The sequence below is a fragment of the Rhinoderma darwinii genome, chromosome 6 (assembly GCF_050947455.1).
Source record: "Rhinoderma darwinii isolate aRhiDar2 chromosome 6, aRhiDar2.hap1, whole genome shotgun sequence".
Taxonomy (NCBI): Eukaryota; Metazoa; Chordata; class Amphibia; order Anura; family Rhinodermatidae; genus Rhinoderma; species Rhinoderma darwinii.
In genome coordinates, this window is record NC_134692.1 from 30,748,273 (window position 1) to 30,774,910 (window position 26,638).

The 26,638-nt window shown below is 40.8% G+C and overlaps 1 protein-coding gene across 1 annotated transcript; it reads left to right on the plus strand.

Annotated features, from left to right (window-relative positions):
- The first annotated feature begins 8,287 nt into the window (after positions 1-8,287).
- Positions 8,288-23,164, plus strand: LOC142656227 (retinol dehydrogenase 7-like). Its single transcript, XM_075831114.1, has 6 exons — positions 8,288-8,405; positions 14,697-14,735; positions 14,886-15,216; positions 18,588-18,846; positions 20,147-20,310; positions 22,914-23,164. The coding sequence occupies exons 1-6, from the start codon at positions 8,391-8,393 to the stop codon at positions 23,162-23,164; spliced, it is 1,059 nt and encodes a 352-aa protein (XP_075687229.1). The 5' UTR covers positions 8,288-8,390.
- Positions 23,165-26,638: the final 3,474 nt, after the last annotated feature.

Sequence of the window (26,638 nt, forward strand, 5' to 3'; positions counted from 1 at the left end):
CCTTTTTTGTTACAGATATGGGTGGTGCTACCAGAGGTAAATGAGCTGACAATAGTAGTTTGTAAAACGCAAATGCATTGAAACCCATAAGCTGAGACCACCTTAAAATATCCTTAAAAAGAGCCCTTGAGCTTGACGGTGATGCAAAAAAAATGAGATTGTACATTTGTCTAAAAAATTTGATTTCCAGACATGGGCTTTTTCTGGCATTGAAGCTTGGCTCCGTTCAAGTGAATGGGGCTAAGCTGTAATACCAGACACAGCCCATCGACAAGAGTGGCACTGTTTGTTGACAAATGTAGACTTTTTTCTTATTTCTTTCTAATTTTATCCTTAGTTAGAGCGCTTTACAATACCCGAATGTTCATCGCTTTTTTGAGTATTTAAATTCATGTATTATGAACTCTGAAAAGGGGTAAAATTGCCCTTTATTCCCATAGCTTTCTCATATTGAGAAGTAGAACACTTAATTTTTTTGCCCAGAATTAGATCCAATAAGATTTTTTGCTGGATATGTAAAAAGGTAAATGCAGTAGTAGTAGTAGTAGTAGTAGTTGTGGTAGTTGTCAGAGGCGTAGCTAGCAGAGGGGCAAGAGGGCGTTGGCACCGGGCCCACTGAGATGGTGGGGCCCAGGGGCGGGCTGGGCCCAGGGGCGGGCTGGGCCTGGGGACATGTGCCCCCCGGGCCAGTCCCACAAGCGGTGGCATGTGCCAGTTTCAACTGTATCTGCGTCCTCAGGACGCAGATACATTTGAATCCAATTGTGGAGCAGGGAGCCGTCAGCTCCCTGCTCCACCATTGACTAAGTAACGCCGACTGTTAGCGACTCGGCACAGACAGGCGCAATGCAGTGATGTAATCACGCCTGTCTGCGCCGTGCTACACAGAGCACAGACCGAAGGTGCAGAGGGATCTCCTCCACTTGTCATAGGAAAGGGGTTAGGTGAGTATTTATCAGTAGAAGTAGTAGAAGTAGCTGTAGTAGTAGTAGAAGTAGTAGAAATAGCTGTAGTAGTAGTAGAAGTAGTAGTAGAAGTAGTAGTAGTAGTAGTAGTAGTAGTAGTAGTAGTAGCTGTAGTAGTAGTAGAAGTAGTAGTAGTAGTAGTAGTAGTAGTAGTAGAAGTAGTCAAAGAAGTAGTAGTAGTAGTAGTAGTAATAGTAGTAGTAGTAGTAGTAGTAGTAGTAGTAGTAGAAGTAGTAGTAGAAGTAGAAGGAGCACTAATAGTAGTAGTAGTAGTAGTAGTAGAAGTAGTAGTTGAAGTAGTAGTAGCAGCAGCAGCCCGATTTTTCCTTTAAACAGTAGGGTCACAGTATAAGATATGCAGAAAGCATTTATTGATGGAATATTAATGTACACGCTGCTCCTGGAACTGAACATAGGAGGTCATTGCTGGGACGTTGGGTTCAATGACCGTTAAGTTGTTGAACCTTTTATCTAAACTTAACAAATACTGTCATAAATTATTAAAGCTGCTGATGATTTACACTCTGATTTTTCATGGTGTAAATCATTTTTAATTAATGATTACTATATGAGTCATAATATTGAATATGAATTGACAAAGAATAAATCCAATTTCACATTATATTCTATGTATGTCCACTCATTGTTTGTCACATTACGGGAGCACCACTAAACAAACACCCGTCTTTTATACTATGTCTCCATACAGCCAGTGACAGCCCTGGTGAGAAGTGATAAAGGTCAGTGACGTTAAAGGGGTTGTCTCACTTGGTCATCCCCTATCCATTACATCTAGCAGGTATATATACCCCCTCTACATGTCGGATCACAGAGCTACTTTGTATTAGTGGCGACTGCTCTGGTGGACTCGATAATTAGTAAAGTATATTACGACTTACTGAAAGGAGTCCAGATAAGGAGTCCGGCGGCATCTGACACATGCACATTAGACCGAGGACACTTTCACTATAATATAAGCCAGCATCTGAAGTAAATTATAGTTAATTTGTGGGGCAGTGTGTGGGCCTTGCCCCTATTTGCTTAGCCCCACCCACTGTTTTAGAAAAGTGCCGTAAGCGGCGCAAACGTCAAAAAAGCCTGACATTTTTGCGCAAATTGTAACTTTTGTGCCGTTCGCGACTTTCAAAGTTAGAAAACTGGCATAGAAATAGAATAAATTCCATCCTTAGGCCCCATGCACACGACTGTAACAAATCTCCGTAATTACGGACCACAATACGGTCTGCAATTATGGACCTGCCTGGTTCTATTAGCTGCAGATAGCTTTCCGTATCGCTAGAACCGTGTCGGGAATTATGGAGCATGTCCTACTTTTCGTTTTTTACAGGCCGTGCTCCCATACTTTGTATGGGAGCACTGCCCGAAAATTTGACCCGCGGCCGTCGGCAGCTGGCCGTGCTCGCAATCGGGCACGGCCGTGTGCATGAGCTCTAAGTCTATGTTGTATAAGAAAAACAGAGCTCCGGCTGTGAGAAAGATATATTATGAAATTCATCAACACAGACTGCTGGACCTAAAAAAACAGACTGATGTTAAAAGGTGACCATTCATTTTAAAATGAACATCCACCTTTTAAGTCCACGGCTACACTTAGGCCAGAACCACGCGCGCAGTTTTTATGCAGTTTTTGGCTTTGTTTTGTTTTTTAACCAAACACAGAAATGGTCACAAAAGAAAGGAGATGTATTAGTCTTTTCTTTATATCTTTCCTTCCTCTTTAATCCACTTCTGGCTTTGGATAAAAAAAACTGAGCCAAAAACTGCACCAAATACTGCGTGTGTGGACCTAGCCTAAGAGTTTTTACAGAGCTACTGATTTATTGAGCTACATCTGCAGTACAAAGCCATACATTGAGTTGCATGCAATCTTGTGGACTGCAGCTGTCACTCAATAGTTAAAGTCAATCATTAGCATAAGGCCTTATTTACACGAACGTGTTAAACGTCCATGGGACGGCCGTTGAAACAGCGGCCGTCCCATGGACCTATGTAATTCAATGTGGCCGTTCACACAGCTGTTGTTTCAACGGACCGTGTGAAGGGTCCGTGCGAAAATAGGACATGTCCGTTCTTTTCGCGCATCACGCATCTCTCCATAAACTCTCAACTATGGGGGATGCGTAACATCGTGTCCCGCAGCGCTGAGCACGGGTGAACCTCGGATGTGAAAAACTGTAGTTGTTCACGTCCGAGATGCGCAGCGTTCGTGTAAATAAGGCCTTACAAAAAGTTTCAGTGTAGCTCTAGCCTGACACCATATTGTTATTACATCCAACATTACAGTAACTACAACCGTGTGTGCTGATTCATTGTATAATATGTATTTACAGGGCTCCAAATCTACTGCTTCCCTTCATAGTGTTAAAGGAACATTCTGGCCTGGGTAATACTGATATACTGTATTGTACCTAATGCAGGCCTGAGGGGGCAGTCCATGACAGGGATTTTCCTTTTGACTGTAAGATCTGACTACACACTTGGTTTGTCTGGAACCATAGAGACAAATGGGTTTGCATAGGAGCTGTAGACAAAATGCTAGGATTTTTTTTTATAATTTTGACTATTTGCAAAGATAATTCATTTTCTATTTTAGCTGTTTTTAAGTATAACATAGTTGTCAAAGGGTGCGTAGGGTTAGGGTTAAGGTGCCCAAAAGAAGGAGAAAAGTGTATTTTGAGAATTTGCTGTTTAGTCCAACTTTCCAATAACAAATTTGGCTTCTATAAAGGCACAAAAATGGTGACCAGTCCAGTAATCTTCGAAGGTCCAAGATGCAAACACAAAGTTATGTGCACGGATGAATAAGGAAATAAGTTCCCCTTCTTCATTCTCTACATTATTGATTTGTGGCAGGGGATTGGGTAATAAGCAGAAGAAAAGTTGCAATTATAAGTCATAACATAACAGTCAACATTATTTGCTATCATTAACCTTCTACACAGATTAATGTGTAAGCCATAAAGTGCTCAGAGTTTTTTGTACTATGTGCAATTAACAACCAATGATAATGATATTAAATCTGTGACCCCATCCAAATAAATATATTTATCTGTCATAAAAAAAAATATGATGATGGTCAATGAACTCACACACTTTTATTGATTGGTTGCAATCTTAGGAACTTATGAACCTATGAATATTTCAGAACTATTAAAAAGAGAGGTACTTAAAAGGGGTGGTCCAGTTTAGAAAACCTGTCTGTGCACACGCGCATGCATGTTGGAGAAGCAGGTTCTCCTCTCTCTACTGTGTATGGGAGACATCATAGCAGCTATTCTCTGCCCCCTCTGAAGCTGAGCTCAGGGAAAGCCGGCAATAAGATATGGAGCCTTCTGATTTATGCAGAATACAAGTCATATATAGTAGTATTATTTTTCATGTACACACACATGACAGTTTATTCTGAAAAGTCACCTGAAAGGACGATTAGGTTGGATTCACACGAGCATGTTCGGTCCGTAAAGGACGGAACGTATTTCGGCCGCAAGTCCCGGACCGAACACACTGCAGGGAGCCGGGCTCCTAGCATCATAGTTATGTACGACGCTAGGAGTCCCTGCCTCTCCGTGGAACTACTGTCCCGTACTGAAAACATGATTACAGTACGAGACAGTTGTCCCGCAGCGACTCCTAGCGTCGTACATAACTATGATGCTAGGAGCCCGGCTCCATGCAGTGTGTTCGGTCCGGGACTTGCGGCCAAAATACGTTCTGTCCTTTACGGACCGAACATGCTCGTGTGAATCCAGCCTTACTCTTTAACCCCCTCCCGACATTAGACGTATCCATACGCCATAGCCGGGTAGGGGAAGTATGGGACGGGCTCACGAAGTGAACCCGCTCCATACGATGCAGGTGCCGGCTGTATGTTACAGCCGACACTTCACAGTAACGAGCAGGATCGCGCTTGTTTAACCTATTAAATAGCGACCGCGGCATTTAAATCATTAGAAAGAGAGGGGCGATCCACTCTAGCAGCTTATCGCACCCCCGCAATTCAATCGCGGGGTGGCGATGGTTGCTATGGCTGCCTGGGGGCCTAATGAAGGCCCCCAGGTCTGCCATCTTTGTATTGGTATTGCAATATATCATGCAAGCAATCTAACCAATGCTGGTTGAAGTCCCCTTGGGGGACTAATAAAAAAAAATTAAATTAGTAAAATAAAGTTCTTTTTTTATGTAAAAAAAAAAAGTTAAAAAAACCCCCCTATTCCCATTTTCCCCCTAGAGCATAGTAAAAAATAAATAAACACAATTGGTATCGCCGCATCCGTAAAAGTCTGAACTATTACAATATATTATTATTTAACCCGCACGGTGAACGCCGTAAAAAAAATAAATTGTAAACGCCAGAATCGCTATTTTTTGGTCACCTCATCTCCCACAAAAAATGGAATAAAAAGTGATCAAACCGTCACGTGAACTCCAAAATTGTATCATTAAAAACTACAGCTTATCCCGCAAAAAATAAGCCCTCATCCCACTTAATCGATGGAAAAATAAAAAACGTATGGCTCTCAGAATTTGGCGACACAAAATAAATTACAGTTTTTACAGTTCGTTTTTTACTTGTAAAAGTAGTAAAATATAGAAAAAACTATATATATTTGGTATCGCCGTAATCATATTGAGCCACAGAATAAAGTTAACATGTTGTTTTAATTGCACAGTGAATTCCGTAAAAACTAAGCGCAAAAAACAAAGGAGGAATCACTGTTTTTTTTCATTTTCTACCCCACAAATAATTTTTTCCCCTTTTCTAGTACATTATATGGCACAATAAATGGTGCTACGAAAAACTAGAACTCGTCACGCAAAATCAAGCCCTCATAGGACTATATCGACGGAAAAATAAAAAAGTTATGGCTTTTGGAAAGTGGGGAGGGAAAAACGAAAACTAAAATCTGAAAGTTGTTTACGACAGGAAGGGGTTAAAGCCCAGAGTTGTAACTTTCAAATTAATCAAACCTTTTTGTGCACTATTCGGATAGCAGCACTTGTTTAAAGTCGAGGAGCAGTATCAAAAACCTTGTTCTATGTCACACTCCATAACCAATATTTTTTTTTATTTTTGATCAATGAGAATTAAAGAAGTAAAGCAAATATACATTTATAGTAATGAATCATCAATATGTTATCTATTTATTATTGTTATTAATAGTAATATTAACCTTTGGAATTTTTCGCTCTATAAACCATCTATAGCAGGCTGTAGTCTCAATGCATTCCATTCTACAATGTATATCCAGAGATGTCCACCTGGGGGAGCAGGGTGATACTCCAGTACCAAGTTACGCCAAAATGGGAGTGGCCAGGTTTAGGGGCATGGATTATAAAAAAAGGCATGGCTAAATATATTTAGACCCCCTATATAAATATCAGAACCCAGACTAGACCCGTATATTAAAATTAGACCCTAGACCAGACCCTCTAAATTAATTTCAGACCCCACACCAGACCCCCTAAATATATTCAGACCCCTATATTAATATCAGACCACAGACCAGACAACCAATATTAATATTGGACCCAGACGCATTTATTAATAACAGACCCTAGACCATACCTCTAAATATATTAAGACCCCTTATATTAATATAAGACTAAACGCTAGTTATTCATTTCAGACCCCACATCCCCTATATTAACATTAGACCCCTATATTAATATCAGACCCCAGACCAGACCCCCTAAATCCATTCTGACCCCAGACCAAACCTCTATCTTAATTCAGACTTCCAGATCAGATCCCTAACTTAATTGAAACCCCAAGATAAGCCCAAAAAAAAATATTCAGACCCCCTGGCCAGACTATATAATTACTCTCCTTGCTCTGGGCTCTTGCTCAGCTCAGGGCGCTGCTGCACTGGGTCTTGATGCTGTCCAGCATCAGCACGTTGTGCGCGCCGTTGAGCAACAGCAGCGAGAAAAGACGGTAAATATACATGACGATTTTTTTTTCCGCTGCTCCTGCACCTTATTTTTAGCCTTCCTACCCGGGAAATGGATGGAAACTATGTATCATCGGATGAAGGGGTGAGGAAGGCTAAAAATAGGGTGACTTCCGGTAAAACTGGGAGAGTTGACATGTCTGAATATCTGTTAATGGGCAGCACAGCATCCAAGGGGAATTTACACTTCTCCATAACCCTGGTAGTTATTATAATAATGTTCCAACACTGATAACAACATCTCATTAGTCAGCTTGGTGTTTCTTTAAAGGAGTTTCCAAGACAAGAAAAAAGGATTCTCTCTTTTTTTCCATAAAAAGCTTCACTCTTGTCCACGGGATGTGTCGGGTATTAGGGTATGTTCACACGAGGTCATTATGTCCGTAATTGACGGACGTATTTCGGCCGCAAGTACCGGACCGAACACAGTGCAGGGAGCCGGGCTCCTAGCATCATACTTATGTACGACGCTGGGAGTCCCTGCCTCGCTGCCGGACAACTGTCTCGTACTGTAATCATGTTTTCAGTACGGGACAGTTGTCCTGCAGCGAGGCAGGGACTCCTAGCGTCGTACATAACTATGATGCTAGGAGCCCGGCTCCCCGCACTGTGGTCGGTCCGGGACTTGCGGCCGAAATACGTCTGTCAATTGCGGACGTGATGACCTCGTGTGAACATACCCTTACAGTCCAGCCCCATTCACTTGAATACTAAATAAAGCCCATTGACAAGAATGGAGCTTTTTATGAAGAAAAAAAAAGCAGACTGTTTTTTGTAAGCTTTGAACCACCTTTAAGAAAATTATAATAGGAGGAACAATAACGCTACAATTTTTAATGAATTCCATTCTCTAGTGATGAAGCGGACCTCATATATATAATGTGCCATGTACCGACGGTGCAGTGATATAATCACAGAGGTCAGAAAGGCAGCAGACAATTCAGTAATCTCCAAAGGACACACAGTGTACTTGCTAAAATGATGAAGTCTGTTCAGGCCGTGAAAAGAAACATTTCTTAAAAAGCTGATGAGTTAATCTGTGAGGATGGAAGCCTGATAAGTGCTGAAGTTAATACCCTGGATAGATACCTTTGCATAACAATATGTATAATTAACCCTCAGCCCCTCCAGCCCTGAAGCTGCTCAGATGCTTGTGATTTAGTGTCCACTAATAAGGCTTAAGTTGCTATGTTCCAAAAATAATCAGGACAAGTATATATTATGGGCCGAAGTGGACGTGAATGTTTACAGGATTATATGACGCCCAATGAAAGTCTTACGGAATCGCACTGCCGGGTGAAAGGACGCTTTTTGTTCTTTCTTTTAGTAATGTCTTGGAATATAGGATCCCTGAGCAATACTGTGCAAAGGACTTTGTGGAACAAAATGCAATGAGCAGAAATTCGTCTCTTGTAGAAGAAATCTGGTGATACAGACACTTCACCCCTGCACAATGCAGCTGCAGAATGTAAGTGCATTATAAAGACTGTGAATTATATTATAATAAGTAGGAAAATGCTTGTACTGGGGTTCAATTACTTTTATGGCTTCCCGTTGGTGGTGTATAATGGTGTAGCTAAATGTTTGACAAACTCCTGACATGTCATAGTGACTTGTCAGAAGTTTGGATTGATGGGGGTCCGAGCACTGAGACCCCCACCAATCGCTAGAACGAAGCAGCTGAAGCCCTCGTGTGAGCGCTCAACCGCTTAGTGTCTGTTCGGCTTTTTTCCGGAAAGCCAATGTATCGGAGTACGGACCTATAGAATTTAGTCCGTACACCGATACATTTATCCCCGGAAAAAGTTGAACAGACACGAAGCAGCTGAGCACTCACACAAGCACTTCTGACGCTTCATTCTAGCGATTGGTGGGGGTCTCAGTGCTCGGACCCCCACCAATCCAATCTTCTGACATGTCACTATGACATGTCAGGAGTTTGTCAAACGTTTAGCTATACTTTAACTGAGAATCAGAACCAAATAATGAAGGATAGCATGTCAAGTAGAAAGAGTAACTCATAATAATATGAACAGTTACATGATAGTATCCAAATTCGTTCTACATAAAACTATCTCAAATTTGGAGTAAAAATGTTAAAAATTTTTGGGTAATTGACTTCAGCAACCATTGTGTCGCAATACTAATAATCACTGTTGTAGAGAACTATGTTAAGCTGGACATACATTAGCGAATTCAGACAAATGTTTTTTTAACCACTTTTTATTCATGATCGATCGTTCTAAATTGCTGATCGATCTCTGCCTTGATCTATGGCCTGGTCTGGGCTTCTAGTGATGGGATGCAGATCTGTCGCTTCGCATGAACAGCTTTTCAAAGGACTGCAACCCCCAACAACAACAAAACATGTAACACGGAGGATCAACTTTTTCACAGATATCTACCTGTTGCCGGTGACTGTCACGCCCATTCGTTATACAAAAAGGTTCTGACAGTCGGCAGCAAATGGGCTTTTCCAGCCATCCAATTTCTCTAGTGTATGGCCAGCTTTAATAATTACTGTATAAGTGTTTGATTTTTGGTTATTTTTAAAGCAGACTGTAGCTCTAGATTTGCATACATAGCATTTGTCAACTTGTAATAATGGATCGGAAGGGTTATATTTAATTTATAAAATATGAGTATACACAATTAAAGGGAACCTGTCCATATAGTTATACCAATATTTCATTTAGTTGGTATATGGTGCATCAATCACTATACACAAAGCACAAACATAATAATACTTCCCTCAGCATTAGGCCTTGGATATGATGATATTGATAGGTGGTGATGACTAATAAGAGATTGCCAATTAGTCTTATCATTCTGTACACCTAAAGAGCAGAATAATTAAAGGGATTTTCCAATCAGAGACATTTATGACATATCCACAGGATATGCCATAAACGTCAGATAGATGCGGCTGTCACCTCTGGGACCCGCACCTATCTCTAAAACGGGGTCCCCTAAACCCCATTCTACCTTTCTCGGCTCCGGCTGTAACCCGGCCACTTCCTGATTATATGTTTGTGAATTATGAAAACAGCTCGCTGAGATACGCTGCTTCCATAACTGTCATTCACTTCTATGGGAGTTACGGAAACAGCGTAGCTCAGCGAGCTATGCTGTTTTCCTGATTACGTGGTCAGAAATTACAAAGTGGCCAGGGAGGTAGCAGGAATCGAGAAAGGTAGAGCGAGCTTAGGGGGCCCTGTTCTAGAGATAGGTGCGGGTCCAAGAGATGGTACCTGCATTTATCTAACATTTATGGCATATCCTGTGGATATGCCATAAATGTCTCTGGTGGGCAAACCTGTTTAACTACCATCAGGCGTTAAAGACATTTCAGATTTTGATGCATGAATAATCAAAAATGATAATAGATCATTTAGTTATTTATCGTTCAGTTTTTTTCATTTCATTATACGAAGTAATTATTTTTGTTACATTAAAACAAATGTCATTTTAAATTTGTATTTATAGTCTAGAATGTGGCCGATCAATTGATTCATACATATGATCCCACTAGCACAGAGTAAACTGGCCAATCAGGGAGTCAATATTTGAAGAAAAACTGATTCCGTAGGCCCAGGGCAAAGTGGCAAATGATCGGCCGAATATGGCCGATCATGCCATATACTTGCAGTTTCGGGCGAACACAGATCGTTTGCGTTAGTTTTGCAAACGATGGTCGGAAAAAATGGCCAAACTATTAGCAGGAGAGTAAAACAATGATCCCTATTTACTAAATTATTAGATTCAGCTTTACTTAGTATCTCCATTCTCCACTGTTAGGTCTCATGCACACGACCGTAGCCATGTGCAAGGCCGTGATTTTCGGGTGGACGGAGTGTTACCCGCGAGCCACCCACAAATCGCAGGCCGTGCACATAGCCGCATGCATTCTGTTCTATGAGCCTGGACCACAAAACACGGCCGTAATGAGACATGTCCGTTCTTTTTGCGGTCCAGGCTCCTGGGCCATGCACGGTCGTGTGCATGGGACCATTGAAATTAATGGGGCCACAATTCACCCACAGATTTGCGGGTGAATTGCGGCCGCAAAATACGTTCGTGTGCATGGGGCCTAAGTGACACATGACCACTAAACCAAAAATAAAAAGTGTTCACAGTGCCTTATTGTGCAGGTCACTTCATGGTGGATGGAAGCAGAGGACAGAGGTGGTTATGCTACCCTGGGCTAGTTGTGCCGGCACAGGCACAACTTTGGTGTAGACATGGGTTTTAATGTAGTCAGCTGCAGCTAGATCCCAGCCGATTGACAGAAATATCGCTGCTACAGCTGTATAAGGAAAAGCAAAAAAGGATATATGTAACAGCGCTACCGATGAGGGAATTTGTAAAGTCTCCTAAACAACTGTTAACAATGCAAAACTTCACTAAATCCAATATATTTTTTATAACATAACAATGGGTTATGGAATCTTCCTGTAACTGGGTCATTCTGTTACAGTGTATCTGTGCATTTGCACAATGTAAGGGGCTTTGCTTAGTCCTCTGATCTCATTCCCAGAACTTTTACTTGTTGATCAGATTAATAATCTGTCACTGTTAAGAGAATCATTTTCTTCAGTCTAAAGTCCTATTTTATTCTTGCCTCCAGTGTCAGACCACAAATTGGCAATAATCAGAGAATAAAATGTGTCTGAACTCAGACTTCGTATTCATGATAGCGGGCACTGTGGCTGACACTGTTTTGGGAGCTGGTATTGTGGCTGACAGTTATAGCTAATACTTATGGGGTCACCGTGATTATTATTGTGATGGGAATACTATGACTGACACTGTTATGGGAATACTAAGGCTGATATTGTTATGGGAATACTGTGGCTGATACTGTTATGAGAACACTGATTATTACTAAGTCTCATAGAGTATACTGTAGCTTAAACCGTTAAGGGAGTACAGTCACTGACATTGTTATAAGGGCACTGTGTTTATCACTATTAGAAAGTTATTGTGACTGGCACGATAATGAGAGCATTGTGATTATCACTGTTAGGCTGGGTTCACATGGGCGTGTGCTTTTTGCGCATGCAAAAACGCAGCGTTTTGCCTGCGCAAAAGGCACTTAACAGCTCCGTGTGGCAGCAGCATATGATGCGCGGCTGCGTGCTTTTCGCGCAGCCGCCATCATTATGACACTCCGTTTGGTTGTTTGTAAACAGAAAAGCACGTGGTGCTTTTTTGTTTTCATTCATCCTTTTCACAGCTGTTGCGCGAATCACGCTGTTCGCACGGAAGTGCTTCCGTGTGGCATGCGTGGTTTTCACGCACCCATTGACTTCAATGGGTGCGTGATGCGCGAAAAACGCTCAAAGAACGGACATGTCGTGACTTTTACGCAGCGGACCAACGCTGAGTAAAAATCACGCACATGTCTGCACGGCCCCGTAGACTAATATAGGTCCGTGCGACGCGCGTGAAAATCACGCGCGTTTCACAGACGTATATCCCGTTCGTCTGAATAAGCCCTCATGATGGCATGGCGGCTCACACTGATAAGTCAATGGCAGGGGTGGGTTCCAACCGTTTCTCTCTGGTTCTCCTGAACCGGTTGTTAAAATAACAGGCAGTTTTGCAGAACTAGTGAAAGGTGGGATGCCAACTTTCATCTGCATCCTTAAGACTGCCAGGCTCCATGCCCCAACACTCAGCAACATATTTGTGAAACAGGTGGTGCAATGATGTCTTCGCATCGCCTATCTCCTTCCATTGTAGCCTGGGCAAAAGAGTCTAAGGCATCATTTAGAAGATGTGTGGGAATATCAGGAGGTGAGTATTCTTTACTAGGGTGAGAGCCTGGGCTTATTTTATTCAGGGGACACTTCATGGATATTTTTTTTTATTAAGGGGGCACAGTGGCGGCAATTTTTTAAAGGGAGCACAGTGTGGTCATTTTAGAATTCAGGAGCCACAATGTGGTATTTTTTTTTACTTAGGAGCGCAGTGTAGGCATTTTTATTAAGGGGGCATAGTGTGAGTATTTTTTATTATTCCAGGGGCACAGAATGACCTTTTTTTATTTTTTTATTCAGGTGGCACAGTGTGGAACATTTTTTTATTTGGGGGCAGGCACAATGTGGGACAATTTTTATTAAGGGGGCACAGTGTGGGAATTTTTTATTAATCAGGAGGCACAGTGTGGACCATTTTTTGTATGCATCTGATTAGTACTGTAGTGACTCTAATGATCTTCAGCAGAATGATGGGTAGTAGAATTCTTATTCGGGAGACAACTTCCAGCATACCTTTACCATTGTTAAGGTCATACTGGGAGCTATAGTTTTATGCAGTACAAACTTACATGGCAGGGGTTTACCTGACTTTGAACTTGATCTTGGTTGTGCTGCGGTATTTTTTATATGAGCTTTGTTCTGGTGCTGTATATATGTACTGAGCTTGGTTCTGGTGCTGTATATATGTATTGAGCTTGTTTCTGGTGTTGTATATATGTACTGAGCTTGGTTCTGGTGCTGTATATATGCAGTGAGCTTGGTTCTTGTGCTATATTTATGCACTGATGTTGGTTCTGGTGCTATACATATGTACTGACCTTGGTTCTGGTACTGTATATATGTACTGAGCTTTGTTCTGGTGCTGTATATATGTATTGAGCTTGTTTCTGGTGTTGTATATATGTACTGAGCTTGGTTCTGGTGCTGTATATATGCAGTGAGCTTGGTTCTTGTGCTGAATTTATGTACTGTGTTTGGTTCTGGTGCTGTAGTTATGCACTGAACTTGGTTCTGGTGTTGTATTTCTGTACCAAGCTTGATTCTGGTGTTGTATTTATGTACTGAGGTTGGGTTTGGTGCTGTGTATATGTATGAGCTTTGTTCTGGTATTGTATATATGTACTGAGCTTGTTCTGGTGTTGTATTTATGTACTGAGGTAGGTTTTGGTGCTGTATATATGAATGAGCTAGGTTCTGTACTGTATGTATGTATGTATGTACTGATCTTGGTTCTGGTGTTGTATTTATGTTATGAGCTTGGTTCTGGTGCTGTATTTATGTTATGAGCTTGGTTCTGGACCTGGTACCGTATTTATGATCTATTTAAAATCAAGGACATGGCAAGAGCATTCCACAGGGTTTCAGGACAGGTATATACATATTGGTCTTAAAGGTCTTGATAGCACCAGTGGAAGTGATTTTTTTCATTAATACTTTGTGACACACATTTAGGCTGGGTTCACACGACCATGTTACGTCCGTAATGTACAGAACGTATTTTGGCCGGAAGACCCGGACCGAACACAGTGCAGGGAGCCGGGCTCCTAGCATCATAGTGATGTACGACGCTAGGAGTCCCTGCCTCTGCGTGGAACTACTGTCCCGTACTGTAATCATGATTACAGTACGGGACAGCTGTCCTGCAGCGAGGCAGGGACTCCTAGCATCGTACATAACTATGATGCTAGGAGCCCGGCTCCCTGCACTGTGTTCGGTCCGGGTCTTCCGGCCGAAATACGTTCCGTACATTACGGACGTAACATGGTCGTGTGAATCCAGCCTTACTGTACAATACTCAGGGGTTCTTCAGAAGAGCACACTACGTTTTGTAAATGAAATTCCGGCAATACAGACATTACAATGATACACAGCAGAAGTTTTGCTGTAATGAGCTGTGTTTAGTTCTTGTTGCTCGGCTTGACACTTGTTTTTATGTAGATGTGGCCTTTCTATGACATTACTTGAATAATGTTTTGCTGTTTTTATTGCATCTGCAGGGTGAGGAAGAGGAACATTTGCTTGACAGATTTAAAGAGGTAACTATCTAAGCTACTGCAAGTTAAGCATATTCTAAAAACCAATTACCATCCTAAATGAGTCAAATCCTTTATTAGATTGTGTGTTATTATTTGATGCTCTTGCATGCGTTAATAAAGTAGCTAACTTTTCCAATTATTTTCTTGTAGCTCTGGATTCTGCATCCAGCATTATTGGGAACGCTGACCTCCATTGTCTTCCTGTTTCTTTGCTGGACCATCAAAGACAGCCTAAAAATCAAAAACGCTCGTGGCAAATATGTGTTCATCACAGGCTGTGATTCTGGCTTTGGAAACCTACTGGCTCAAAGACTTCACAGGAAAGGATTTGCGGTCATTGCTGCTTGTCTGACTGAGAAAGGGAGTGACAACTTAAAGGCCTGTACATCTCCTCCGCTGAAAACAGTCTTATTAAATATCACGAACCCCAAGAGTATTGATAATGCTGTGACATTTGTGGCCGAGGAGACAGGTAGTATAGGTAATATGCTCTATCACCATATCCAATTTATCCTCTAGTTCAGTGGTGTCCAAACTGTGGCTCTCCAGCGGTTGTGAAACTACAACTCCCAGCATGCCCTTACTGTCTACAACCACTGCTCTAGCTCATTGATCATTCTCCTGGACACTTTCCAGGTAATAAAGGTAACATGTTCTATCACCATATGAGATTTATACTCTAAGAAGCCTGCGGCTATCAGGGCATGCTGGGAGTTGTAGTTTTTCAAACCCTGTAGATTGGAGACCACGTCTCTAGTTTATTACTCCTGGTAACTTTCCAGGAAGTGCTGTCCTTGTATAAAGTCAAACCGCAGGGAAGAAGCAGATATAATACTCTGTGCCAGCTGTGCTGTCGGAATATATTTTAAATGAACAATTTGCATTTAGTGTTTTAACGATAGTTCTGTCGCCTCCATAACCTAGATATGGCCCCTAAATTGAAATGCCATTGACTTCCTAAAAGTTATTTTGTCATGCTGTTCTCACTTCTCATTCAAGCATATACTTCTGTTTTCCTGTATCCTTATGTCATTACAGTAATTGCGGACTAGTTCTGGTCATACCCGCTACTGCAGTGTTCTATATTATCACAAGATATCTAGGTTAAGGGAGGGCACAAGGGGCACCTGCCCTGGGGCCTCCGCCATCTTGTGGATCTAAGGTGCCTCCACCACATAGTTCCCTCCGGCTCTTCCCATACACTCCCAGCAGCAAGACATGGACGGTACTATGTATAAAGAGCTTTTATTACAGCTTATATTACTAGGAGTTGGAGCCCTGCTCTCTGTTTATGTAGCTCTTATACCGTATCTACCTGCATTGCTTATTAGAAACAATTCGGTGGTACATTTTTATTGCTATAGGAAAATGGAGATAAGCAGCTGCCATAGAATTCTGGCCCCACTTATCTCTTGGATAAACAAATTATTAGGCTTAATAAAATCCAAAATGGTGACCCTTGTTTCCCAAACACATTGGCTTTCCTCATACACATTAGATTGTCAATGAATCCTGTTACCACACATTAAATCATACTGCTGCCAGGGAGGGGCTACCACCAAATTGTTTGCCCAGGGTCCCTTACCAATCTTGATCCAGCCCTGTCTAAGTTTTCCCTTACAGTCTTCGGACTTCTTCTTATCTCCATTCATATACATAACTGCTTTAAAAATTCTGTTAGTTGCCCTTTGGAAACAGACATCAATAGCTTCGTCCTGCTGTCAGACAATCATAATTCTGCATTTAGCTTTGTATCTGAACAGAGAATAGAGATGAGGGAAACGATTCTAAACAAATTTAATTTGGTCAGAATTTTCCAAAAGTTTTTGGTGAAGCGAATTCTGAAACTTTTGGGGCTCGTGGAGCATAAATCACAGGATAATGGCGGTCATTGGTGAGCACTGACCTTCCTTTTCCAGATTAGTATCCAATGGATTATGTAGAAAAATTAACTTCTTCTCAAGACACTCCTGTATGAACGTGGTGTATTTCGTGGTTCCCCTTCCTGTTGGGTAAGGAAGATTATAAAAAGGATCACATGACCTCAGGAGTGCTTCCCTATAATGCCTTGTAGGAGGCCTTCCCAAAATGCACTGCGGTTATTTCTCCCTTTACCCATCTATGTTGCTGTCACTTTCACATTACATGTTGACTTGGCATTGAAGAGCTTAAAAGGGGATGGATTTAACTTGTATGCAGTCCTAGAAGACATCAGAGGGCCAGACAGGAGTTTTCAGGGCAATCAAGGCACTATCGATTCGTAACAAATTTATTCGGGCTGAATCAGACAGCCAATTCGACCGATTCTAAACCAAAACAAATTTTAGGGAAATGTATTCATCTCTAACATAGAAGACAACATATATTTATCAATACTCCCAGCCTTTGCGGTACTGTCCCGCAAACCAGACCACAAAGGGGAGGGGTTTTTGCAGCTATGCATTTAAATGGTAATTTCTGTCTGTTTTGGGGGTATTCCCAGGCAGGATGGGAATTTGGCCTTCAATATGTATGTAGGATACTAAATTGTGGAAAAAGCAGTGTAGCAGAATTTAAGGTGCTCATCCCTACCCTTGTTTCCCCCCTAATCTGAGTAGTGTTACACAAATGCCAAACAGCTAACAATCTCGGGATAGATGCAAAATCAAGATGATTTTCCCCACCCCATCCCACCCTAATTATTACCACTAGTAGTAGATGGAAATGGTAATCTCCATGTACCGGAGGTGTGGCCTACCTCTATGGCACATAAGTCATTGATTCCCAATGATAATCCACTTTGATTAATATTATTGTTCTATAAATACTTATGAATGTATCGGCGTGTGCATTATACTATATCTGTGGCCTGGTGGAAACTGATCTTGTTATCAGCACTTTCTTTGTCCTCAAGGTATTGATTGTTCTGGACAGTTGGAGGGAACATATATGAAGTCAATTATGTACACATTAATGTATTCCACATAATTTGAAGCTAACCCATGAATAATATCACCATGTAAAAATATATATAAATTCACTTTACTCAAAGCAGGGATCTCCTTCTCAAAATGTTGCGTCGTATCACTGGGGTCCTAGATTTAAGTCCAACCAGGGCTCTTCTGCATGGAGTTTGTATGTTCTCCCTGTTCTTGAGTGGGATTCCATCTGGTATTGGCAATTTCTCCTACAATCCAACAGCCGATTAATAAGTCAGAGAAATACACCGTCGTAAGGTCCGAAGCGAAACTCTCCTCCAAAAACATAATAGTGGCTTAGAGAAGAACTCCAACAGACAAGACGAGTGAATACTTACAAAAATATCTAGGCTCTCGTGTTGGTGGGGGGCATCTTGCTGTCTCTCTTTCTATGGAATACAAGTGCTAGTATTAATATATACCATTGGGACTTGTAGTAAAGCTGGCTATACACATGAGACAGCTCTTAGCTGTCTGTTTACCCCTTCCTCCCCATAAACATACACGCTAGACTTGGCCAATTGTGGATGTTTGTTTCAATAGGGTAAGGGAGACAAGCGGCTGCCAGACACTTCTGGCAGCAGCTTATATCTCGGCAGAACGAAGGATCAGGCATGATGGATTTAAGACAGTAAGAATGGCCCTGAATTTAGCAGGATCTGCAGGTATTAATCTTGTTATCTTGGCCAGTTCAATTGTGAGTGCCACATCCAGATCTTCATGAACCCTCAGGTCAGTAGATATCAATATAAACTGACTATAGAAGTTCTCTAATAATTCATCTGATATGTTGCTAGTTACTGAAGGGGGGCGTCCTATGGATGGTGTCCGTAAATATGGCATCTGAATAAGTTTCAATTTTTCAGTTTAAACTTTATTTTACTGTTGTGTTAAGGTTTGCATGGTTTGGTGAACAATGCAGGAAGAGCCACTCCTATTGGACCTACTGACTGGCTGGACATGGAAGACTTCCACAGAGTTCTCGATGTAAACCTTATTGGACTCATTGAGATCACAATAAAGTTCCTGCCACTTTTAAAAAAGGGCCGTGGAAGAATCGTCAATGTGGCCAGTGTGATGGGGAGATTAGCTTTTGGAGGTGGTGGCTACTGTCTATCAAAATGTGGTGTTGAATCTTTCTCAGATAGTTTGAGGTGAGTTAATGTTATAAATGCACAAAATACCTTTCATTAATCTCATTACTGACCGCATCTTCAACTCACAAGAATGCACAAAAACGTTATCAGCTTATGATCTTAAACCTTGCACTACGACTGGAATGAGACTGGCTATAGCAGCGTTGTCTTCCATGTTGGTGCATCAGAAGACGGTGGACACTACTTACGGTATATTAACATGGAGATTACGGAATGGTGTAAAGCCACCACACATTTAGGTGTTCTTTCTTCGGACACAAAACCACAGTTGACCAGGGACTGTAGAAAAAATTACCCCAGCCCCCCCCCCAAAAAAAGAAACCCCACTACATTTCTGGGCACTGGGGAAATAAACACACCATTGCACATCAGCGACTATGACATAACATGACTGTAGATCAAGGACTAAAGCCCTAATCCACTTGATGCTGATAAGGGATCTTGACTTATATAAGTGGTGGATTTTTCCGGAGAGGAAACCAAAAGAATTTGTTCCACCGCAGTGGTGAAATGTAAGTTCTTCTCTCACATCAATGGAGTACTGGCCATTATTATACTTGGTTTCCCAAATAAGTATTTTGAAATTGGTAACATGATATGGCTAAATACTGTCATTGGTTATGTGTTGATGAACTTTCGGTATCCTCACTAACTAAAAGAACACTGTACCTCCATATGTAGTTATTATTTAGTAATTGTGCTTCCCAATTTATTGCATTCCCGAAACTCTTAGAAAGATCTAGTAGCTCTATAAGGCTCCGATGCCCTGTTCCTTTGGCACATAATGTAAATATTTCAGTGGATTGCAGCTTCTTCTATGGGGGCTGATTGGTATATAGTGCCTATTGGTCTCAATAGAAACCGGAAACTCCTTATTAGGTGTATATAGATCAGTCAACCCAATGGTAACCACAGGGCATTAATATGTTTACCTTTCTGTACCAAAGGAACAGGGCATCATATTACCTGGCCCTAACTAATCACATTAGGAAATGTGTGTAAATATTAATTAATATTTATAAATGAAGTTACACCTAAAACAATTTGTATACAGTATATCGGATAAGATGAACCGTAGGTTATTCCCTGATGATCTTCACATATTGGCTGGCTACTTATGCATGACATTAATTTTTTTTTGTCTTTAGCAGAGTTTAATCATAATGCATAGGGACAAAAAAATATATATAATTTTTTGCTATTGTTACCGATATGCCTAATACATTAAATTTTACATCGGGTTTTACCAACCGCTTACATCCAATTCTCACGGTTGATCACTTTTTATTATTTTCAGGAGGGACATGCAGCATTTTGGAGTGAAAGTTAGTATAATTGAACCCGGCTTCTTTAAGACTGGAGTCACCAGCCTTGAAATAATTGAGAAAGATTTACATCGATTGTGGAATAGACTTGCGCCAGAAGTCAGATATGCATACGGCGATAAGTACTTTGATCAATGTAAGTAATTACACTATTCTGTATGTAACAATAATGAGACCATTTTTTTATTATGACGTGCTGTAAAAACAGATTATTTCTATGTTCTAAAGTTTGGTAAGGTCAGCCATATTCTAACATTTAAGAAATCATTTTATGTAGTACAGTTGTTCTTGTTTCTCACAACGGCAAACCTGGACCATCCATGGTAAACCATTCATTTGAATGTAATACTATATTAATTTTCCCTGCAGTGGGGGCCCACTGCATTTAAAAATGTTTTGTCTACATGAGAGGACCCCTTTAATTTTTTATTTTTTTCTAATTATGGCTTCAGTTAATATCCAGGGCAATTCAGGTCATTAAGCCATCAGGATAGTCTGAATATGTAATACTTGCATTAATGTGTTAATGAGGACTTCAGGGGGTATGATGCTATTAGCGAGCCATTCAGACCCACAACCAATTTGCAACAGGACACCAAAATGGCAAAATATAGACACATAATAGCAAAATAGATCCATCAACAGCAGCTAATTGACATCTCCAGGTAACAACAAGAGAAAAGTCTATTTCTACAGTTCCCCTAGAGCATAATGGAAATAACTTCCCTCTCCCTGGCTATTCCTGCTTTCAGCTCCTGACGACAGCTTGTACGGCAAAATTGTGATCAGAAGAACCTTATATTCCCAATAGGTGAAGTCTCAGAGGTGAAAATCCCAGACATGTTTGCTATATCCTATGGATTTGCCATAAATGTCTTGGGCTGATATATACAGTTTACCTTTCCCAAGATTCCAAAATATACATAGATACACATGCTATTCTAATGCAGGAAGTGATGCTTAACATTTACAGACAAAACTATAGATACAGTGAGATCTCCCCAGAAGACCACCCCTTTGAGAAACCCCCGCCCATTCAGACTAATTTTTTTTGCAACCAATTTTACTCACCATTGTAGTCTATGGCAGATGTCCCCTTTATAAGCAAACCACCCCTAATCCAACCAAAGACCACTTTTTTTTTAGAACATTTTTAAGTTCGAACCTCTTTTAAAAGGCCACAAATTGGAATTAGATGCGCCGTAAATCATCGGGGTGCAGGTGCACGCCGTGTATATCACTGGGCCGGAGAAAGCAGGAGGAGGGGACTTGCTTGGCACATCAGGGGAGAGAAGCTGCCAGCAGCGGGCAGCATGATTGGGGCAAAGAGAGCAGGAGGAGGAGCAGTTCCAGCACGATGGAGCGTCATAGGAAATGAGGGAGGAGGAGGGAGGCTGTCAGAGAAGTGAAGAGTGCAGCCACATCATGCTGCACTGAACAGCCCGCGGGATTGTTAAGCAAGGGAACCTGCAGACTGACACTTGGGTGTCAAGGTTAGAAGTGAGGGGGATATGGAGAATGGAGCCTGACTGGCATCTAAGAATGAGGGGAGTCATGCTAGTGTAATGTACTGTATAAGAATGATAGGGGGAGCCATGCTGGGTACTGGGAATGAGAGGGGAGCCATGCTTGGGAATAAGAATAAGAGGGCTGTTTGTTTTAGTGTTGTTCATGTTTCCTCAATGGATTACACAATTTTACCTCCATTTTGTGTACTTTTTTCTTTGAGAACCACCCCTATAAAAAGACACGTTTTCTGTGCAATTTTGGGCGTTTGGTTCATAAAGGTTTCAAAGTAAATAAGGGCTATTGCTGTTTAATTTCTACTTTACACAATATGTTATTGTAACTAGTAAGGGTGGACACACATAAATGGGCATATATCTCGCTGACGCCAATGGTTGTCCTATCCTCAAAAAAACAAACTACAAAGGTAGCAGAGCTGAATTTAACATTTAACTGTTCACATTGGCACACATTTACCAAGTCCAAGTAAAGGAGGCAGTTGGAGTGTATGTGCCAAATTTGTTAAAAGGGGCAAGCCTTGCAGGTGGTCCTTCCATAGATCATCTACTGTGATACTATGACATATTGTGACAAATTGCAAACTCAGCTCTGCTAAATTTATATGTGCTCACAGATCTGACAGGAAGCTTATAAGCAAGCTATGAGAAAGATGAAGGATAGTCTTGATTTCACAGAGATTCCCAAATCTTGAGACAATCACAGATTGTGTCCCCATATACAGTACATGGCCTGGTACTCACTTGTGAAGCTGAGCACTCTAATAAACCGCTTCAAAACCACCTAAAAAAAATGCCTAGAAAACCTCGTCAAGCGTGAAAACCGCCAGGAGCAGATTTTACAGGCGGAATTTTCCGCTTGCAAAAAGCTCTGTGTGAACAGGGACTTAAAGGCCATATATATCCATTCTAGCAAACCTGTCCACAAATATTATTTCATCTGGATATAAATAATTTTCTTCATAGTAATTTTTAGAAAATAAAATGTATGTGGTATAGATTCATGAAACTGCATTCTGATATTTCCACTTGTTTCCAGCACCTTGTTAATTTTGAACTTTCTTCCTAAAGGTCCTTCACCCCCTTATTTTCCTATGACCATTTAATAATCTGGTATATTTCAGGTCCAATTAATGCAATTAAAGAAAAATTATAGCGTGCCACTGAAATAACCATCTCCTTTCCTACCATAACCATTGTCTTGTCTTTTTTGCAGATTTAAAAGTGCAACGATTATCAATGAAAACATTCTGTAGTTCTGACATTTCCAAAGTTACTAACTGCATGGAACACGCACTGACAGCCAAATACCCACGGACGCGGTACGGTGCTGGGTGGGATGCAAAGTTATTTTGGATTCCACTATCTTATGCACCAGCCATTGTTGCTGATGTCATGTTGAAAATGTTATTACCTCATCCAATCGGTATCAAGAAAGCATTAGCTAAAAATCAGGTGGATGTATAATTGATAATTTTGCACGTATCTTATTAAAATAAATAAAATATTTTTTTGTGAATTAAACCTCTTGCTCCTAATCTGTAATAAATACAAATTTAATATGAATGAGTTATGCATAAAATCTCTCAATTATAGGCAGAAAACTGTCTATCTAAATCAATGTCCATCCATTTTAGGCTGTAACCACACATGGCAGATTTTTTATAATCCATGCACATACTGCAGAAACAACTCCATTCAGATGTATAGGACAGATTCCCAGTCGCAAAAACTTCTGCAACAAATATCCATGTGTGATGATACCCTAAAGAGCTTTGATGGGTGACTTGGCTTATTAAACAAACAAGGGGCACCCATCTGGTTACAAGCCCCACCATTGCAAACCCTCTCTAAAAGGAGAAGAACCCTTGACCTATTTCTCGGTCCTCCAAGCCATTAGGGACTAGTGGCCTTTCCTTGCCGAAGCTTAGGGATAACCTGTCGGTGCTCCAGAGATTGCATAGACTGCCGCCCACAGATGCACCAAAGCTCAAAATCTAGGTTTGGGAGCAGTATTGCAGGGGTTAAGGCAATTGATAGCCACATAGCACACCCCTAGACCCTAGGAGGGACACTGCACCCTGAAAAAATCCAAGTAACAAACACAAGTATAAGAGTGACTACACAATGACAAGAAAAAAGATAAATTAAAAGTGTCCTGTTCTACCCATGGCCAACAGTATGAAAAGTCCTCATATTGCAGATAGCCAGAAGGCTGGGCTAAATAGAGGCCATTGTGCTCAAAGAGTGAAAGAAGAAGTGTCTCCTACTCTCAAATAATTTCTGGATTTTAAAATACTTAGCCCAATGCCATTGATCAGGTAGTATACACCCAAGTCTAAACCACCTTGTGCATAACACAGTATAACTTCTCCATCTCACTGACCCCACTGCTTTTTAAAAGGCACTGATCCTCCTATCTAGCTATTAGGGAGTCATGTTTTAAGGCTCTTCAAAAGGTCAGATTTACAAGGCAGCTACCTATAGGTTGCATAAGGGAGACAGTTTTCTTCCTTCTGGTGGAAAGCTATTTTGCATACTTTTTCCCAGGGAGCATTGCTCGAAAGGCTCCCTTTAGCTGGATCTCCCCAAGAAGAATCAGAACTTTTCAAGAGGCAATAGGAATAAGGAAAGCCACTTATTTTATCAGTAAACATGAGGTTTGTAGCGCACATTTTCTGGGCCCACCTGCCATGACATGGCGAATTCTTTCAAATCGATTGCTAGAGTAACCATTTTATCTCATAATGTATAGCAGGAGACTTACCTCTCTCCCAATGAGGATTTTTCAGACTCCGAATGGGAGTATTAAAGCAACTTTTAGGCTTGGTTCACATCTGCACTAAAAACGTAATTTTACTGTTCCATCATAGGAGCAGAAAACCGGAATTCAGTAGTGTGACGGATCCCTCACACAATAGACACTAGTGGCGCCCCATGGACTCTATTGACTTATTTGTTCCTTTGTGGTGTCCATTATTTTTCTGGAATAAATAGCACAACATGCTACACTATATATATACCTTTTTTTTAAATATGACAGCGTACGCAATGGAGGATCTGAACAAAAGAATGTTTGCAAGGATTATTGGTGTTATTGTAAACATTCAACAATCCAAAAATTCTGACAATCTGGCGCATCATTATTTTCAAGCATGTCAGCGCTCAGCTTTGCAACTGCTCATGCAGCTATTTTTTTAATTTTGATAATGCTTTGTGCAGAGAAAGATTATTCAGGCGAAAACAGCTCCTGATTTTCAGATGTTTTTGTAGCAACTCACGTTTTTCGCTGCATATTTTACGGACGTTATTGGAGCTGTTTTTCAATGGAGTCAATGAAAAACGGCTCCAAAAACGGCCTAAGAAGTGACATGCACTTCTTTTTCGCGGCGTCTTTTTACACGCCATATTTTGACAGCGACGCTTAAAATTACACCTCGTGGGAACAGAACACCGTAAAACCCATTGCAAGCAATGGGCAGGTGTTTGTAGGTGTAATGGAGCCGTTTTTTCAGGCGTAATTCGAGGTGTAAAATGCCAGAATTACGTCCGAAAACATTGCGTGTGAACACTAAATGTGATGCACAAGTTAGAAATTGGGTAACATAAAAGGTTAAAATAAAAAAATGTAAGATATATTTGCCTGAGCGTGCAGTAGATTATCATCCGTAGGAACAGAAGATCAGGTATGTTGAAATACAGAGTGGCGCAGTCCCTTCAAGGTCTATCCAGGCACAGCGGTTGATCTGTACATGCGACTGTGTCTAATACTGCAGTACCAGGCATAGCCACAGGTACAGTCAAGCCGCTGTGTACCAATATACATTGATGGGGATGTGCACTATGTGGTCCCTTCATTCTTCTATTTGATGGGGGTTCCAGGGGGCAGAGCCCATCAATCAAACATTCCCGGCCTATCCTAAGGATAAGCTGACAATGTGTTCCTGGAAAACCATTTCACACACAGTGCTTACTTGTGTTTTGGTGATGTTTTTCACTGCGTTTTTAGTAAACTATGAGAAAGCCTACATATGCAACATTTTGGTTTGTGGTATTTTTGTAGCATTTTTGTAGTCTGTGGTGTGTTTTTTTTGCAAATGCACCATGCTCTAGGTATGATGTTTTTTTCCATAGGCTTCTCTATAGTACTAAAAGACACCAAAAAAATATCACTAAATAAAAAAAAAACACCAAAAGGCATGTAAAAAACAACATTAAAAACGCTGGAAAAAAAAGTGTGCGTGGAAGAGGCCCTGAAAGGATATCCATGACTAGAAAACATGGCTGCGTTCTTCCACTTCAATGGAGCCAATCTGCAATACCCGAAACAATCAGTGGACAGGTATGGCACTGTTTTTGGAAGCAAGCAGCCATGTTATTCTCATCCTGTACAAACCCCTTTAATGCCAACCGTAGACATACGATAACTGCCAGCCAAATATTTTTTCGGACCAGAGGTCAGCCCCCACTGCTCTCTCATCAGCATTTGCATTCAGCTCGGTTGACATGTCGGTTATTTCCAAGGCAACGAGGGAATAAGAGGTTGCCAGACATCTCAGCTGCCCCTTATCTCTGGAGTAAAACAAAAGGATCAGACCTTTAATCCATTTTATAGGATCTTTATCTCTTTGTATAGAACAGGTCTGTGTGTCAACTTGTGTAATAACCAACAGAATGGATCATTTTGGATCCACCACAAAAATACATACATAAAACAAACTTTTGAATACATCATTAATATTTTATTTTTTCATTGATGTCTGATTATTCCAAGTTTTGCATAGTAAGTAGACTAAAATAAAACTCGCCTAAAGACAGCTACCAGAAAATATATGCAACTGAACAAATACACAAATATATATATATATATATATACATATATATATATATATATATATATATATATATATATATATATATATATATATGTGTGTATATATA

Bases quoted from the DNA above. Each gene is read 5' to 3' on its own strand.
- LOC142656227 (XM_075831114.1), top strand. The intron at 14,736-14,885 runs GTAACTATCTAA...ATTTTCTTGTAG, and splicing joins TGCTTGACAGATTTAAAGAG to CTCTGGATTCTGCATCCAGC. The intron at 18,847-20,146 runs GTGAGTTAATGT...TATTATTTTCAG, and splicing joins TCTTTCTCAGATAGTTTGAG to GAGGGACATGCAGCATTTTG.